This window comes from Dipteris shenzhenensis, chromosome 4, assembly GCF_047967505.1.
Source record: "Dipteris shenzhenensis isolate YYH24624 ecotype China chromosome 4, Dip_SZ_1.0, whole genome shotgun sequence".
In the NCBI taxonomy this organism is placed as follows: domain Eukaryota; kingdom Viridiplantae; phylum Streptophyta; class Polypodiopsida; order Gleicheniales; family Dipteridaceae; genus Dipteris; species Dipteris shenzhenensis.
Genome location: NC_141599.1, coordinates 28,278,099 through 28,296,111, shown reverse-complemented (window position 1 = coordinate 28,296,111; position 18,013 = coordinate 28,278,099). Strand labels below are relative to the sequence as shown.

Here is an 18,013-nt window from a genome sequence, read left to right as displayed (position 1 = left end):
GCCAGCCTTGCACAGGCCCCTACCAGCCTCGTCGATGCGCCATCCTCGTGTGTTGTGACTACAGCCCCGACAGCTGCTCCTGCTCTCCTCGCCATTACGTTAAGCTGCTAGCGCTGCCAGCGCTAGCAGCCTTTGAGGCTGTTTGTTGCCAGGGCCAAGGCCACCGGCGACGCCAGCAGCCAAGGCTACCAGCGACGCCAACGGCCAACAGCTACTAGCGACGCCAGCGGCCAACAGCCACCAGCGACGCCAGCGGCCAACAGCCACCAGTGACGCCAGCGGCCAACAGCCACCAGCAAAGCCGCCAGGCGCCAGCAACAACGGTGGTACCAGTGCCATAGGCGCCAGCATAAGCGTCGCCACCAGCGCCATAGGCGCCAACAGCGGCGCTACCAGTGCCTTAGGCGGCGCCAGCAAATCCGCCATTAGCGCCACAAGTGGCCAAAGGTGCATGTCCTCGCCGGAGAGCTCGGAGACGTTCACGATCATAGAGCAGCCTGCTTCACCCTTTTTTTTTTTTTTGGTTCCTTCAGTTGTCAGTGAGGTAGATCTGCAGATCTATGCCTCCTATGTGAGAGAAATTCTCATTTTTTGAATTGTGGAATCAAGGGGCTTTTGTAGCCACAGCCAAGCATGGGCTTATACACGCACTTATATGCGTATATCCTCCTGATTGGAGTTGATTTGTGCAAGGATTTGATGCATTTTATGACTTACGGGACAGTGGCAGATGCATATGAATTGGGGCTTTTGACATTGTTATGCATATCAGTGTTGGGGGAAACACCTAGATGCTTTATGTAATCAGTGGAGCTTTGGGAAAGCGGTGTATGCACTAAAATCTTCAAAATTGGCTTCTAGTCAAGGGGCTTTTGCCTCATTCAAGTTTTAAACTGTGTAACACAGTTATAGAGGCAAGAGAAAGTCTAATTCTGACAGTTTTGGACAGTTATACAGTCAATTTCTGTTGCTGTACTAGAAAGTACAGTCGGGTACTGTCCGGAGTCAATTTTTGGACTGTAAACAGTCACTTTACTGAAGTTTAAAGTGCATAAAACAGTGCTGTTTTTTACTGTTAAGTGGGAGAAAATTGCAGGAATTAACTTTTGAGCACAACTACAAGTGCATCTGTGCACTTAGTTTGCAGGGAGTCAGGCACCCAAGTGTGGGTTATATTTCTTGCTGATTGTAATGGCTTCATCCTCGGAATCTTCTCTTCTCAATATTAAAAAGTTGCAGGGTGCTGCTAACTACCCAATGTGGAAAAAGATGGTCCTGAATGTGCTAATTCTCAGGCAGTTTCATGCTCCTATTATACACAAAGGTGTGAAGCCCACTGGCACATCTGATGATGCTTGGGCACTAGCTGATCTGTCAGCAAAGTCCATAATTGAATTGTCACTCCATGAGAGTGTTGTTTGGAATGTGGATGGTGAAAAAACAGCCTGGGGTGTGTGGAAAAAGCTACAGGACACATATGAGCAGCAGAGTGTAGCCACAAAGATATATTGGCTGCGCAAGTTCTTCAATCTGAAGATGAAGGAAGGGACCTCCATGGATGCACATCTCAATGAGTTTAATTCAATTGTCACTCAACTTTCAAATCAAAAATATGTGGTGGATGAGGAAACCAAGGGTATGGCACTCTTGATTTCTCTTCCTGAAAGTTGGGATACATTCACCACAGCTGTAACAAATGCAAACATTTTCATAAGTTTTTCAGATATCACAGGGCTGATTTTGCAAGAAGAGCAGAAGCTGAAAGCTCAAGATGCAGTAAAGCCTAACAATGCCTTAAATGCAAGGGGGAGAAGTCAGCAAAGAGGCAAATCTCAGGAAAGGGGAAAAGGGAGGAGCAAGTCCCGCTCCAACAAAGATGTTGAGTGCTACTACTGTGGCAAAAAGGGACATACTAAAAAGCAGTGCTTTAAACTGAAAAATGATAAGAGAGACACAGCCAAAAACACTGATGCGTCAGATGCAAAAGCAATTGTACCAGTAAGCAATGGCAAGAGCAGTGTGAAGATTGAAGAGCTTCATTCTACACACGGTTATGACAGTGAGGGAGAGGTTCTATTTCTCTCTACTTTGGATGCTCATTCTCTCCATGCAGGAGATTTTGCAGACATGCACTCTTGGATCATTGACTCAGGTGCCTCATTCCATGTTACACCTTACAAAGAATTGTTTGTAAGATATGCAGTAGGCAGTAATGGAGTCGTTTTTCTAGGGGATAATCATGCATGCAGTATTGTTGGTATTGGAGATGTCAGGCTTGTATTTGCTGATGGTACTCAGCTTATGCTTCACAATGTTAGGCATGTACCCGAAGTCAAGAAAAATCTGATTTCTACTGGCATGTTGGATGACGAAGGTTTTGTGACCAGCTTTGGTCATGGTTTCTGGAAGGTCCCCAAAGGTGCCCTGGTTGTTGCCAGAGGCTCTAAGGTTGACACAATGTATACTCTTCATGCTAAAGTATGTAATCATGCTGATATTCATGCCACCGAGCTGCCAAATATTTCTATGTGGCATAGCCGGATGGGACATATGAGCATAAGTGGAATGGAGCAATTGGCTCGCCTTGGCTACTTACCGTCTCTTAAATTTTCTGATTTAAAGTTTTGTGAGCACTGCATATATGGTAGACAGTTACAGTGTCCTCATAAAAGGAGATTAGGACATAAAGATGCTCAACTTGAGCTTGTGCATACAGACGTGTGTGAGATGCCTAGTCCTTCACTTGGAGGTGCACGGTACTTTGTCACATTTATAGATGATTCCACAAGGAAGGTGTGGGTGTATCCTCTTCGATTGAAGAGTGATGTCTTTCCAGTGTTCCGCAAATGGCTTGCTATGGTTGAGAACCAAACAGGCAGAACACTGAAGGCTTTGCGGTCAGATAACTGTGGGGAGTATATGTCTAATGCATTCAATGCATTTTGTGATGCTAGAGGTATTAAAAGAGAACTCACTGCTCCTTACAGTCCAGCGCAAAATGGCACTGCAGAGCGTATGAATAGAACCATACAGGAAAAGTCTCGCTCTATGATGTCACATGCTGCTTTACCTCATGGATTTTGGGCTGAAGCTGTAAAAACAGCAGTACACCTCATCAATAGGTCACCAAATAAAAGACTAGATGGCAGAGTGCCAGAGGAGCTTTGGACAGGAAAACCTCCTTCCTATAAGCACTTGAGGGTCTTTGGCTGCACTGCGTATGTGCATATACGCAGAGAAGATCGCAGCAAGCTTGATCCTAAGTCTCTTAAATGCATTTTTCTTGGATATGGTGACAGTGGTGAGATGGGTTACCACCTATGAGATCCTATGAATAAGAAGCTATTACGCAGCAATGATGTCTTATTTGATGAGTCATGTATGTTTAAGGCAGCAGATAAGCCTTCTGATGCTTCAGAGGTTGACATTGATGACTCGGGACATCCTGTACAATTCAGGCAGGCTGCAAATCAGCCACAACAGCAGCGTAATCAGCCAATGCATAATGCTGCAGCAGGTCCAAATGGACAGCCCGCAATGGCGGAAGATGTACTACGGGACATGCCACCTTTGGAAGACCTCCCAGGCATAATTCTGCAGCCTGATCTACTAGAACAGCAACCTGTTTTAGGTGAGCAGCAAGTTGGACAGCAAGACCAATGGGTCCGAAGGTCCACTCGACAAATGAAACCGCCAGACAGATTTGTTCCAGGAGCAGATTTTATTATGCTTACAGATTGTGGAGAACCTTCCTGTTACAAGGAAGCCGTGCAAATGCATGATAAAAGGCTATGGGAACTAGCCATGAAGTCTGAAATGGACAGTCTCCATAAAAATGGTACTTGGGAATTGGTGCAGTTGCCTAAGGGCATGAAAGTACTGCCATGCAAGTGGGTGTATAGATTGAAAGTCACACTTGGAGCTAAGCCAAGGTATAAAGCCAGGTTGGTTGCCAAGGGCTTTAAGCAGGAGTATGGTGTCGATTTTGATCAGATCTTTTCTCCAGTGGTTAAGATGACCACACTCAGGATTGTACTTGCTTTGGTTGCATGTGAGAATTTGGAATTATGCCAAATGGATGTGAAGACAGCCTTTCTTCACGGTGATCTTCATGAGGAGATCTACATGCAGCAACCAGAAGGATTTGCAGTCAAGGGCAAGGAGTCACTTGTATGCAAACTTAAAAAGAGCCTTTATGGGCTGAAACAGGCACCAAGGGAATGGTATAAGAAATTTGATACCTTCATGAAGTCCCAAGGTTTCAGGAGAAGTGATGATGATCACTGCTTATATACCAAAAGGGCTGCAAATGGCAGCTTAATCATTCTCATTTTATATGTGGATGACATGCTTATTGCTGGTAGAGCTCGTAAGGAGCTTGATGACCTTAAGAAAAGATTGCATGAGGAGATCTACATGCAGCAGCCAGAAGGATTTGCAGTCAAGGGCAAGGAGTCACTTGTATGCAAACTTAAAAAGAGCCTTTACGGGCTGAAACAGGCACCAAGGGAATGGTATAAGAAATTTGATACCTTCATGAAGTCCCAAGGTTTCAGGAGAAGTGATGACGATCACTGCTTATATACCAAGAGGGCTGCAAATGGCAGCTTAATCATTCTCATTTTATATGTGGATGACATGCTTATTGCTGGTAGAGCTCGTAAGGAGCTTGATGACCTTAAGAAAAGATTGCATGAGGCCTTTGATATGAAGGACCTTGGTGATGCAAATCACATACTGGGAATGCGGATACGGAGAGACAGGGGACAGCGTTTGTTGTATTTGTCTCAGACCGAATATATTGGCAAAGTATTGCACAAGTTTCATATGGAGGGGGGGAAAACCCTTAGTTCTCCATTGCCTCCGTATGTGAAACTCAGTGCAATGGACAGCCCACACTCAGATGCTGATAGGGCTGAAATGGCCAAGATTCCGTATGCTTCAGCTTGTGGCAGTCTCATGTATGCCATGGTTGCTACCAGACCTGATATTGCGTTTGCAGTGGGAGTGGTTAGCAGGTATATGGCAAATCCAGGCAAGAAGCATTGGAATGCAGTGAAAGGTATCATGAGATACCTGAAGGGCACACAGGAGTTGTGCATATGCTTTGGCAAGCGAGATGCAAAGGTGCATGGTTATGTGGATTCAGATTTTGCTGGTCATCCCGATAACCGGAAGTCTACTACCGGTTATGTTTATACATTCACTGGAGGTGCAGTGTCATGGATGTCAAGGATGCAGCAGTGCATAGCCTTGTCTACTACGGAAGCTGAATATATTGCAGCCACAGAGGCATGCAAGGAGGCCTTATGGTTATCTCGGCTAGTGGGAGATTTGGGCGTTACAGGTGATATTCCATTGTTGCATTGTGACAGTCAGAGTGCTATTCAGTTGGCACACAATCCTGTATTTCATGCAAAGACAAAGCACATTGATGTGAAGTATCACTTCATCAGGGAGGTGATAGATGATAAGCTGATTCAGCTTGTCAAGATTCACACAGATGATAATCCAGCAGATCTGTTGACAAAAGGCTTGCCTGCAGAGCGGTTGCACATTGCCGACAGTTGATGGGTATAGGTTGAGCCTCATTTATTTTTACTTGAGGGCATATTGCCTTTAAGTGGGAGGTTGTTGGGGTAAAGGCTCTATGGCCACCCAAGTACAGTTAGTACACTTAGTACTTTATTTGTTAAGTATACTAAGTACACCGTACTTAGTGTTGTAACCTTATCCTTTCATATAAAAGGTTGACTGTGTGCTAGGGGAGGTACACATACGTTTTATCCCCACACTTCTTGTGTCTTATCCTGCTTGTGTGTGTCGGTGTGCTCCCTACTCTCCCCTTCCACAATTGGTATCAGAGCCTTGCATCCAATCCTCACCAGCCCACTCAAAGTGGTGGAGGAGGAGGACCAGCTTGGGCTGTCCCGTGACCCCTTCTTCCTCGTCCATCTGCTGCTTCACTGTGTCATCGCCAGCCTTGCACAGGCCCCTACCAGCCTCGTCGATGCGCCATCCTCGTGTGTTGTGACTACAGCCCCGACAGCTGCTCCTGTCTCCTCGCCATTACGTTAAGCTGCTAGCGCTGCCAGTGCTAGCAGCCTTCGAGGCTGTTCGTCGCCAGGGCCAAGGCCACCGGCGACACCAGCAGCCAAGGCTACCAGCGACGCCAGCGGCGTTGGTAGCTGCTGGCCGCTGGCGTCGCTGGTAGCCTTGGCTGCTGGCGTCGCCGGTGGCCTTGGCGCTGGCCCGCAAAGAGTTGTAGTCATTAGAATCAAAGTGTTAACTCTGATGTAAGCTCCCATTGTCCTCTTCCCCATAATGATACAACTAGAAGCTTCTCAACAGCCTCGCTATGTGGCGCATATGGAGTACATGATCCTTATGGGACAACAGATGGAACACTAACTGAAGGTTCATATGCAAGGAAGAGTCACCAGAAAATTATTTTAAACATGGGTCCATGCAATCCTAACAAGGTACGATTGTCCCAACCATTACTGCCCTCCAAATAGGGTGTTCCCTTTCTCAGAGTTGGGTGCTTAGCCTACAGATCATGATTCTATGGACATTTTACTCATATAAAATAATACTGGCAAAAGTTTATATAGCTAAAATTTTTTGGTTTTACAATATTGGCAAAATGTAATAAAATTAAAAATTTCCTTCCAGAAGTTGGCAAAAAGATGTAAACCCTAAAAGTTTTTAACCTTTAAAGTTTCAAATCTTGGTGAATGTTGCAAACTATATTTTTACCAGGGCATGCAATATTCAAAATCCACTTCTTAACAAAGTATGCAGAAAAAGTCTTGCTCCGCATGTATGTCCATGAAGAACCCTTGTTTGTAAGAATGGATGCATTATAGAAAGATTGATAGCAGGAACATTTGAATCAAAGGAAAACAGAAAATGAAAGGAAAACACAGTTCAAAAGGCAGAAGACAATGCAAAATGGAAAACAAGAGAATTTGAAAGATTTGACAGACTCTAGACTTAAGAATACTTGAGGTATAATTTGCACAAAAGAGTTTGGCACTATGGACGTTTCAATAATTGGCTGTTTAAAGCATATCGATCCCAAGAAAGAACACAATCAAGTCCGTCCGTTCAAAATCCATGAAATAGCTACTTCTTCCAAACATAACATTTTAAAGCAGCATGATCACAGATTCCCTGTCAAGAATAGAATCCTTGTTACCTGGGAAAACTCAGCAGCCAAAAGTTGAGGACTGCAGTAGTTACTTGTGAAGGCCTCCACAGCAGAAGCAGTGGAGCGATCACGGAGCCCTGTAAACCAAACTCGAACACAAGCAGGCAATACCTGTAGTATCAAGCCATATATTGCAGCTGCAAGAATGGATAGTGATGACTCGTCCAATGGCCACAAGCCCTCTACCACAAAAGAAACAGATCCTGATGCAGCTGCCCTTCCTGCAGCAGCTTCTGCCTTGCCTGTTTCAGTCTGTTGAAGACCATGGATTTTTTTCCTTCTGCCATGCGACCCTGTATGTGACTTTAAGGGAATGAGTTGAAATAGGCTGTCTAACAATGTCAAGTAGGTATTAGAATCTTGTGCATATTGCACCAGTTTCTCACCAGCCGGCGAAGATACTGATATTGAATGAAGATATGATAGAAAAATTGCCCAAGCAAGGAAATAGTGTACCTGCACATTCAAATCCATCCAAACAACCAAATTTTACCCCCCTACAGAGAAAACAAAGGCTAGCCAAAAAAGCAGATTCTTACAAGCTTACTTCATAGCATGCATCGATTGTGAACAAAAAGTTAGGACTTCCAGAGCAAAAAGCACCATTTTCTCTTGTATGAATTATCATGCAGAGATCAAAAGCACCATACTACTTGTATGCCTTTATGAATCTATCAGGCTGTGTCTGAGCATTGGAGACCCTTTACTGGATGTTAGGTCATGTCCAAAGCATAACTGAATGTTAGGTCAGGTCCAAAGCCTTTAGTACGATGCTGCTCTTCTCCATGGAAAACCTCTGCAGCATGAATTATGCGTGCTAGGGCCTGTCTTGCGGCGTTTTGTATAATTCCACTAAGACCTGATGCTTGTGAATTGAACAGCTCCTATGAATTGGCATTTTCTTTGGTGGATCACCTTCTACTAGTTGTAACAATCATTCATCATAAACGTACAAACCCACTCTAAAAAAGTGCGCCATTATCATTTCTTACATTTGAGTCTTGAGATCAATGTGATGAAAAGAACGTACTATATTTATTCATGTTGTTTCATGACAGATAATACTGAAAACCAATTTCTTGCTTATTGATAGAATTAACTACACATGTGGATTTGTAATCCTTGCTTTGATAGATCTAATCTCTATGCAAAAAGGATGAATGTCTAGGAGGAAAGTTACATAATAAGTTTTTTTTTCCATGAAAGAGACTTCTATTGAGAATGAAAAAAGCCCCAAGAGCTAAGTGCTCAAGGCAAGAGTACACCAAGTTTAGCATGAGAAAAAACTGAGAGGGTCAAGCCCTACTCATAAAAAATGCCCACTAAAGATCTAGGGCTGAGGCTGAAAGTGCCACCTCAAACAGCCTCTCCACTCCTTGAGGAAGAAAATCCTCATGGCAAGAGCAGCCCTGGAAGACATCTGCATATTCAACCAAATGACCATCAAAGTATGTACCGTGTCTTTCCAAATACTGGTATGGCATAGAGATGGGTGGACCAAGGAACCATCAAGTGCCTTTGTGCATCAGGATCTACACATATGCTAGGCTGAAATATTCGCTTACATTAACAAATGGCAAGTATTTCAGCATTGTTTCATGTAAGCAAGGTATGCCAGCTGAAATACACACCAGCACCACATTGGCAAAATGAAACAAGAGAGCATGAATACTTGAGGGCACCACCTTGTGGTTCTTTAGGAGCATCAATTTGGTATCAAGGAGAGTTACGTGGAGGGCAAATGACGAGAGACTCTAGCTGAGAGAGGACAAGTAACAAAGATTTAAAAACCAAAAAACATGTGGAAGATCAAATAAGGAGCTTCCAATTCCCTATATAAACTTCCTCTAGCAAGGCAGTGATGAAAGAGAGAAATTTTGCCTTTTTGATTTGTTGAAGGTGGTCAAGTTCCAATAGCTACTCAATTGAGGGAAGTTACTTCTTATGTTTCCCACCCAGTTAATTGACAAGAATCTGCAATCTGTTCAAGAACCCAATTCGTTTCTTCATGGCTATATCATTAAAGCAATTTGGATTGGGCTGGGCATTTTGATACTAGGAAATTGACTAGTGGTAATTGTTTCTACCTCGGACACTCGTGTATTTCTTGGCTGAGCAAGAAACAATCAATGGTTTCTATCTCATCATATGTAGTTGAGTAGAGGGAAGCTTTCATAACCACAACGGAATGTGTCTGGAGCCTACTCCAATTCTCACTAACAGTCAGAGAACTATCACAGTGGTGCGGAATCTTGTCTTTCATGCACGTACAAACATATAGAGATACACTGTCACTATGTTCGAGAGCGGCTACATGCAGGGGAGATCAGCTTGGTCTTTTTCCCTACACATCAAAATGTGGCAGATCTTTTCACCAAAGCCTTACATCTGTGAAAAGTTTTAGGCTTCCACAAAGCTTTAAACTCTATCCGTTTGGTGATTGACATTATTCCTTGTACATTCAAACATTGTCACTGCAGAGGGGTGTTAGAAATATTAATCTCTAAGGCAATGGCCAATGTAATAAGGGCCAGGGGTACTTTTCCCTTTATAAGTTTTTTCCCCCTAACCACAATTAGTTATTGAGTTAGTTACCATGTGTGTTCACCCTAGTTAGAATCCATTCTAGGGTTTCGTCTCTATGACTATCCTAAGGCAATCTCTCATGTGTGTTGCTGAATTCTCAATACAGCTTGCTCCCGCTTGTTCTCCTCAAACCCTCGCTCCATTTTCTAACAGCTGTTCTTACTGTTTTGCGTGCCAGAATTAGATCAGCAACCAAAACTGACAGATATCCACAGCTTTTGTCCAATTCTATGCCATCCCATTGATGGAATTCTGTCAATACCTCATATCTTTCTTCCTTTTGAGTTTGTTTTTGAGAAGCCAGGGCAGGGTGATGGCAAGACATCAATGAGGATAATCATTGTGTGAAATATTTTAAGAAAAATACATATACACTCTAATGTACACCTCCCAAATTCCTTCAATACAAGAAGACAACCATGGATTTAGTTATCAGTCGAGACTTACCTAGTTGAACTACAAATCTGTAGATAAATTTATGAAGCTCTAGGCAATTTCCTGGGTGAGCTAAAATTCAGACTTTTAAAACTCTCCATTTATTTTGACTGCATCCAAACATCATAATCCCAAGGGCCAAAACATCTGACAAGGTCTAGAAACATGGGAGACAAAGGTTACAAAGCCAACTTTTGTCTGAGGCAAATATGAACAGATGCACAAGGGGAGATAAATTACCCGAAGGGGAGAGAGAACAGAACTTTCAAGAATATCTACTGGTGTAGTCTCGAGAACAATAGCCAGCTCATTTCTTATCTTTGCCAAATCTGACGATGATGTATCTCCTATACCCATGTTCAGAGCTTCTTCCTCCAACGGCTCCTGCTGCAAACTTGCTTCTTCATAGGTAACAGCTGATTGCTGAAGGGGTGCACTTGCCAACAAGGAATAAGCAGCCAGCTGCAGTTCTCCAATGGAATAAGGTGAAAACAGTAATCCGTATAAAGCTCTTACAGCACCTTTGCCCACACCCCATAAATCCACAGAGTGTGCAGCAGCTGTTTTCTCTTGACCTGAAACACTCAGAACAATTTCAGATATATTCTCCCACAAGTGAGAATTTTCTATACGGGAAAGGGCAATGGTACTGCCTGCATATTCCCCAGCATCTGAGTCCATTGCCACGGATTCAGCCAAGCCACTTGCAAAGAAAATGCGCAGAATGTCCTCTACAGCTCTCCGTTTGGCCCTATCCCAATTATTCGATCGCAAATGTGCCACAGACATTGAAGTATTGGTATGATCCAATTTTTCAACTGCATCTACAAGAGAGAAAATAGCGACAGCAGTCCAAGTCAATTCTGTTTGCCTATTCTTAGCTCGTGTGACCTGTAAACCTATGTTGGCAACAATGGTGGAGGCCTGTGACTCTTTCCCTACTCCAATATCTGTGTCCTTAATTACGCTCGCCACCAGCTCTGTGAAATCTTCAGCTTCAAGAACTGCAGCCTCCAGCCATTTGCACATCTCGTTGATAACAAATGCCCAATCTTCTGATTCAAAATCCTGCCAGGAGTATGCAACAGTCGCAGCCACCAGTTTTGCAAGAGTCCTTTCGTATGCCTGCCTCTGATCGCTATCCTCCACGTAGCCCCGCTGTGCTAATACACGTTGCTCAGCCACACGAGCATGATAACCAGCCACAGCCTCACGAGAAGCCTGTTTTCGGAGCAGAGCTAGCAATAGAAGTCTTTCCTGCGACGTTGCACGAGCAGAGGAAGCTGCCATTATTGTCACAGACCCTCCTGCATGATGAAGTGGAAAGCAGGAAACAGCAACCCGAACCAGATGCTTGACATCTGCACACAGACAATCTGTTAAATTAATCAGAGCTGCACAGAACAGGCATCTGATTTTCTCTCTCCCCACAATTTATTTGTTCTGAATGCTACCCTAGACAAACACACATTTCTGCACTAAGAAATATTTGGCATTTACATTGAAACCTGCACATGGGCTCAGCAGAAAGGTGGAGATTAGACCTGATTTGCTGTTGTCACATGTGCTAAGAGGTGGAGCAGATAGTGCTAGCACCATCCATTTGCAGACAGCCATCTCTAAGGAACATTGAGTTTTCACGTCAGATGAATTATTTGAGATGCTTTCATTCAATATCTCACGCCTTTTCCGCAAGAATGGCACAAAAATTGTAAGCATAAATGGTAGAATGTTTAAGTTCTTGTGAAGCAGAGGCTCTTCCAGAAATCCTCCATCCAAAATAAGCATACTAAATAACCTTTCCGGGGTATGAATCATTGCATGCGGAGGATCTTTTCTTAAAAGCTTCTTCAACAGAACTAGTAAAGCACGTACACAAGCATCCTCCAGGACTTCCATGTCTTCATCTAATCCCATCCAAAACTTGTTACTGAACTCCAAATCAAAATTTCTTATCAATGCAGCTGAAAACAGTGAATTCACAACATTATCCAGAACAATCTGTCCAGGACATCCACTTGCATGCCCTGCGCAATACTCCAGATAAGGTATAACAGAATCCACAGCCTTGCCTCCAGGCCAATGCCAGGTGCAAAGAAGCTCAATCAGCAACCAGATTCTATAAGCTGGTTGAAATCCATAATTAACCAATTCTGTAGCTTGCATGTGTGGTGATGTTGAACGGATTACAACCTTATCCCATCCAAGGGCTGAAGCAACCTTGTCAACGAAGGCTGCAACGAAAGTGTGTCTAGGTTCCTACACATGATTTAATACGAATTCAGCTAACTGCAGATTAACAAAACATACCAAGGTGATTTAATCCAAAACTACACAGCCCTGCCTGAAAAGAAGCCTCAACAGTTAGCAAGTCAAAAGGAAGCAATAGCACAGGCAGTCTAATCCAAAAGCCTTCGCTGTCACACAAAGCAAAGGGAAATACTTATATCAGACATCATTTCCAGAGGTTGAGTATTTCTCAATAGACTCCTAGCACAAGTTAAGATGCAGAATTAATATCCAAGTCAGGGAAAGATAGTCACTGGTGAGGGGCCCACATGAAACATTGTCTAGCATAATCTTTCATAACACAGACACCTGATGTGACCCCCATGTGGGAAACAATGTCACCGAATCTTTGCTCTAGAAATAATAATAGATGCACAAGTACATATAGATACAGATGAATGTCACATTGAGCACACGTAGACCCTTCCATTGTTGTTGCTTAACCCAGCTTTGAATATTTTGGATCCATGGAAGTTGCTTTGTTGGCTTTGTGCCTTCATACGTAAGGATTGTATCCAGCACCATCTTTGGTGGGATTACCTTCGTTTCTTTATACAACCAACCATGGTTAATCTCTCCTTAGTAGCTCTTTGAACTACGAGAGTTAATCTTCCATGGTCTTCAATTTTCTCTCAAAAAGACCACATCATAGACAATCTGCAGATAGTGGCTCTAAAAATTACATTATTTAGATCTATGATCACCAGACTATTTCCTGTGGAACTGCAAACTTTTAATAATTCCTGAAGCTATCAAATCAGTTATAAAATGGAGGATCTGAACCAAGTGGGTGCGCGACCCTACCGTATTGATGCCCCCTTTACGGGGCTGCAGGATCAGAACGGTCAACTCCAAGGGCATGGGGTAAGAATCCGGGATCTCCAAATAGTTCCAAGGTCCCAACTGCTAGTACTCTCGCGGTAGCAGCCTCTCAGCCACTTTGAGTTGTTATTGTTTTTGCTTCCATATGATTTAAGCATGTTCCAAGTATAGCTTCTCCTTGCCAAGGTCTAACAGTTTCCCACAAGGATGTAGATGGATGGGTGCATTAGTTGGCCTAGAGGTGACCCAGGGCATGCAACATGTGTCAGTTGGTAATGGTTTCCCACTCCTATGGCAGTGAAAGTGAATTCTAGATCATCAGTGGAGCCATGGATTTTGGCTATAGATCCTCTTGATTGGATCATCTTGATGTTCATACTCTTTTCGTAATCAATAACTCTACATTTTATAAAAAGTTAATAAAAATGCCTGGCAAAAAACTAAGTTAGTTCAAAAAAGGAACCATCCTTTTCATTTTGTAGCACAACCTATTAATAATACTATGAGTTGGGTGGATGGATACCCTAACTCCACCATCCTAAGCACAGGTTTGGCCATGTCACACGTGTAGGTGGTGCTCCAATGATTCTATTGTTGCTAGGGAGAGGTCGACAGGGGAAACTTTGTCTTGCCCTTGCTCGCGAAAGCAGGGTCAGTTGTTGAGCCTGGCGGGGTGCTCGAAGAAGATGCCCCAGGCGAGGCTGCGGCTAACTGATGGGAAGGAGAGGGGGCTGGAGGGGAAGGGCGGGTGGTGAGGGTAATCACCGAGGGATGAGAATACGGCGGGGCGACGAGGGTGGGGGAGGCACGGAAGGGGGCTGCAGAGAGGAGGCTGGCGGGGAAGAAGGCTCTGTGGAGTCTACTGCTATCCCAGAGGAAGGGTGCTGCGGTGGAGGCACTTGCGTCCTCTAGGGGTTCTCCTCTGAACTCAGGGGGGTGAGTTAGAGAGGCTATGGGCACTGGTGCTTTGGGGGTTTGTGACGCCTGCTCTTGCTGCGATGGAGAATCCAGCAGTGGGTGAGAAGTCTCTCCTCCGGAGGGGCCTAAAGGATGTCCTGAGGTTGATATCTCCCTCACCAGATCACGTGATACCTGTGGGCCTCCAATCAGATCTCCTTGTGAGTGCATAGCTACTTGTGCTTGCCTCTTACAGTTGTTGATTCTTTTTGGCCCACTTGCTCCTCTTCTTTTTCCCCACCTTGGTCCACCTTCCCTCTGAAGGCTCTACCCAAGGGGTCTGCAACTCTGGCTACTGTCTCTGAAATTCTTGCTGTGTCTGCCTAGGTGCCCTCTGAGTCCCCTCCCCTCTCGAGTCACTATGCTGTCCCTGTGTCTCTGAGGGGAGGGATGCGTCCTGCACTGGCCTCGTGTACAATCTCTAGCTAGGTGCCCCTTTTGCCTACACCTCAAACACTGACCTGGTAAGCCTGAAACCTCCAAACGCTGACTAAAAGTACCCCCCTCCAAAATCTCCAAGAGAATCACAATTGGAAGGGTATCCGGGCTCTCTAACACTAGCCTGAGTCAAGGAGCCCCATCGTCTGTCACCACTTTCGACTTCGACTCAACTGTGTACTCCAAAACTGTGCCAAAAGCTCCTCCAATGGAAGGAAGGATGGACCTGTATTCCATTGGAAGCCCCGAAAAGCGGAGCGTCATTGGGAAGCGGAGAACATGGTGAGTCGAGTCCATGTCTTCCACCGTGAATCCACGATACCAAGGGATGAGGAAAACCAGATGAGTGTCCAAGAGGATGGGGCTACGCTCCATGAGAGTTAGAGCGGTATCCAGGAGCTTAGCTGGAGGAGGAAAACACCGCATCCATAGATAGTGACCTCCTAGATGTGGTCACCATCTAGTACCAAGCTGGCCTGGATCCAATGCCTAATCCGCCTCCTCAAGGGAGTGAGGCCTACTACCTTGCCTTCGACAGCCTCATCCTGTAAGATTCACTACCTGCTATACCTGTTGTTATCCGCTGGTGACAGAAGAACTTTGACAGCTGGAGAGTCAAGGGTGCTACCATAGATCCCCTCTGGCCAGACCAAAGTTCGCCACCAATGTCCCAGTCACTAGTAATAAGAATTAAATTGCCCATCCGCAAAAGGCGGGAAAAGAAGGGTAAGAAGAAAGAAGCAAAAAGTGCGCGCGAGAAGAAGGCCACCAATGAACCGGCCCAGCCCTGAAATAAAGACCCCGAAGCTCTTCCACATGCAAGCTCTCGAACTTAGAAAGAATAGTGAACTGCAAAAGTGAGCTGCCACGAGAAAGAGCTAGCCACAAAGAAACTTGACGCTTTCCACGAGCTTGAGAGCGGCTTCAAATCTTCTTCTTCTCGAGGGGGCCGGTCAAGCGATGGAGGAAGGAGAATGAGTGTACAATGCCAGTCCCTAGACCATGAACTGTCTACACGAGCAGGCGGTGCCTCCTTTGGGTGATGAAGATGCGGATTGAGGTCAAAGAGTGCCAAAGGGAGGACCGGATGACCCACAGTGGGCTGTGGGTGTGCTGTGTGCTCAAGAGCTGCTTTACCATGAGCTGAGTGACGAGGGCAATGCACAGTGCACACAAGGGGCCGGGGCTGGAGAAGCAACACAATGCAGCAGCCTAGCTGCAGAAGAAAGCAGCCGAGCTGCTTTGGACCCCAGAGAGTGTCCTTGCGCTGGTCCTCGGGCGTGGGAGCAGCACTGATCTGCTGGTGGGGGTTGCAAGTGGGGGAACACCCCTGATTTGGACTGTACGGCGCCACAGCCCATCGTACGATGGGCTGTGGCAGAATAGAAGTGCAGGGAGGGGTTGCGGGATCAGGTCTTCAGGATAGGTGGTAAGATTACTTTTCCATAAATGACTTCTAATGGGTGTACAATGTTATTATATGTTAACTTCACTAATGGGAGATACTTATCCATTCCGATCTCTGCTCAGCCACATTATATGTTAACTTAACTAATGGGAGATACCTAGCCCCAAGCAGGCGTTTGGTAAGCATGGAATAGGTGTGGAATTCAGGCACCCCAGTCTGAAATGTGAAGTTTTCTCTCTCTATGCCTCTAATTCTGATTCTCTTATCATGGGAGATTGAACAAAGCTTGGATAGATGGGAAAACAAAGGGAACCCAATAAGTGATAGTGAACTCTTGGATAAATTTCAAGGATCATGGAAGCTTAGTGTACATCTCAGCTGAGACTTCCTTCACCCGGAGTAATAATCAAGTGGGTTGCAAGTTTAACAAAAAATCATATCCTATCATTCAGTCTTTGAAATTAGCTTAAGGGCATTAGCTCTACCCACATGGTGTACTTGTAAATGTACACGGTAATTCTCGCTTTTCCTTCCAGATGGAAACTTTTTTCAATGAGCATGTCATATCCCTTCCTTTTCACATAGTTTAATGGTTCTCTGATGGTTAGCTAACAAAAGAACATCCCCTGAAAAGATCCACCACATAATAAACTGAAAAACAAGTACTCGTCCTCACAATATCCATCATCAAGTGAGTGATTCTATTTTACAATAAGTATCTCCTTTTTTGTAGCCACCAATATGCTATGGATTTCAAGGGGATGAGAACTTTTGGCAGAGATAGATTGCAATGTCAAACTTTCAAGAAATAGTCACATATTACCAAGAAAGAAGAGGTTTTAAGTGATGACAACCTGAATTTCAAGTTGCATTTGATTCTGCACTATCTTGGGATACTCATCACTTTCATCAGGAACAGCAACGAAAACAGGCCAAGAATAGGCAGGCTCGAACAGAAAGTCCAGCAAATGTTGTGTTTCTTCCATATCAAAGCATACTTGATCAATTAGAGCTAGAAGCCAGCCGGCACATAAAGAAGTCATCGGAACGTTTTCCATGGACTCATCAAAAATAGCATGCCGCACACATTGTACCAACATCTGTCCAACGTGAGCTCGTGTCACAGATGAAAGATTTTTGCAGAATCTGTTATTTAGTACAGACTGAATACTAAGTATCATTTTCCTCATTGCCTCTGTTTCATGCTGAGAGCCATTAATGAAAGGGGACAGACCTTCATTGGAGATATCGTCTACATTCTGAATATTAGAATTAGCTTCAAACTGACTGTCTGTAATGCCTTCACCAGTCTCATCATCGGAGTCATTTCTCAGTGCCACATCACCTTGTCCGTTGGATTCTTTACCCAAGAGAATGCTGTAATTCCAGTATATACAGAAAAGGCACCCTACAACCTTGGGTACAATGTCAGAACTGGCATGCAGATTTTGAATGCAAAAATTGCTAGAGCATAGCGTCTGCACAGCAGCACATGCCAGATCAACTTGCAAGTTCTCTTCGTCCGTTGTTACCAGACGTAATCCTGTATCAGGCTGCAGTACAGATGAAGCAGCATATCGAGCCCATGGGCTATTGCAATCCATTAAAATATGAATCATGCGCTGCAACAGTAATGTTATAACCTGTCCAACTGCTTGCTTCGATAATATTGGAGGATATGACTCCCCTGAACCTCCTAGTAGATGCCTGCATTAGAAGAAAGCTTGTGACCAATATTTCACATGTGGTCATGATCTCAAGGTCACACAATAGATACAAATGGCTAAAATCCAATCGATCCTCGATTCACATTAAAAGACAGTTCAACACCTTCCCCATTAGTGTGGCGCGCATGTGCACGTGCG

The 18,013-nt window shown here is 44.5% G+C and overlaps 1 protein-coding gene across 2 annotated transcripts in view; it reads right to left on the bottom strand.

The window, feature by feature from the left end:
• The window catches only part of LOC147902677 (HEAT/U-box domain-containing protein), a 167,833-nt gene that overhangs the window by 25,430 nt on the left and 124,390 nt on the right, over positions 1-18,013 (bottom strand). Inside the window, exons 11-15 of one of the 2 annotated variants that reach the window (XM_087373690.1) lie at positions 17,003-17,855; positions 11,779-12,493; positions 10,475-11,595; positions 7,600-7,669; positions 7,202-7,506 (exon numbers count right to left, since the gene is read on the bottom strand). In XM_087373690.1, coding sequence (XP_087229816.1) covers positions 7,202-7,506; positions 7,600-7,669; positions 10,475-11,595; positions 11,779-12,493; positions 17,003-17,855 — 3,064 coding nt within the window. Of the gene's footprint in view, positions 1-7,201; positions 7,670-10,474; positions 11,596-11,778; positions 12,494-17,002; positions 17,856-18,013 lie in introns of both variants that reach the window. The other variant, XM_087373689.1, reaches the window with a different exon arrangement.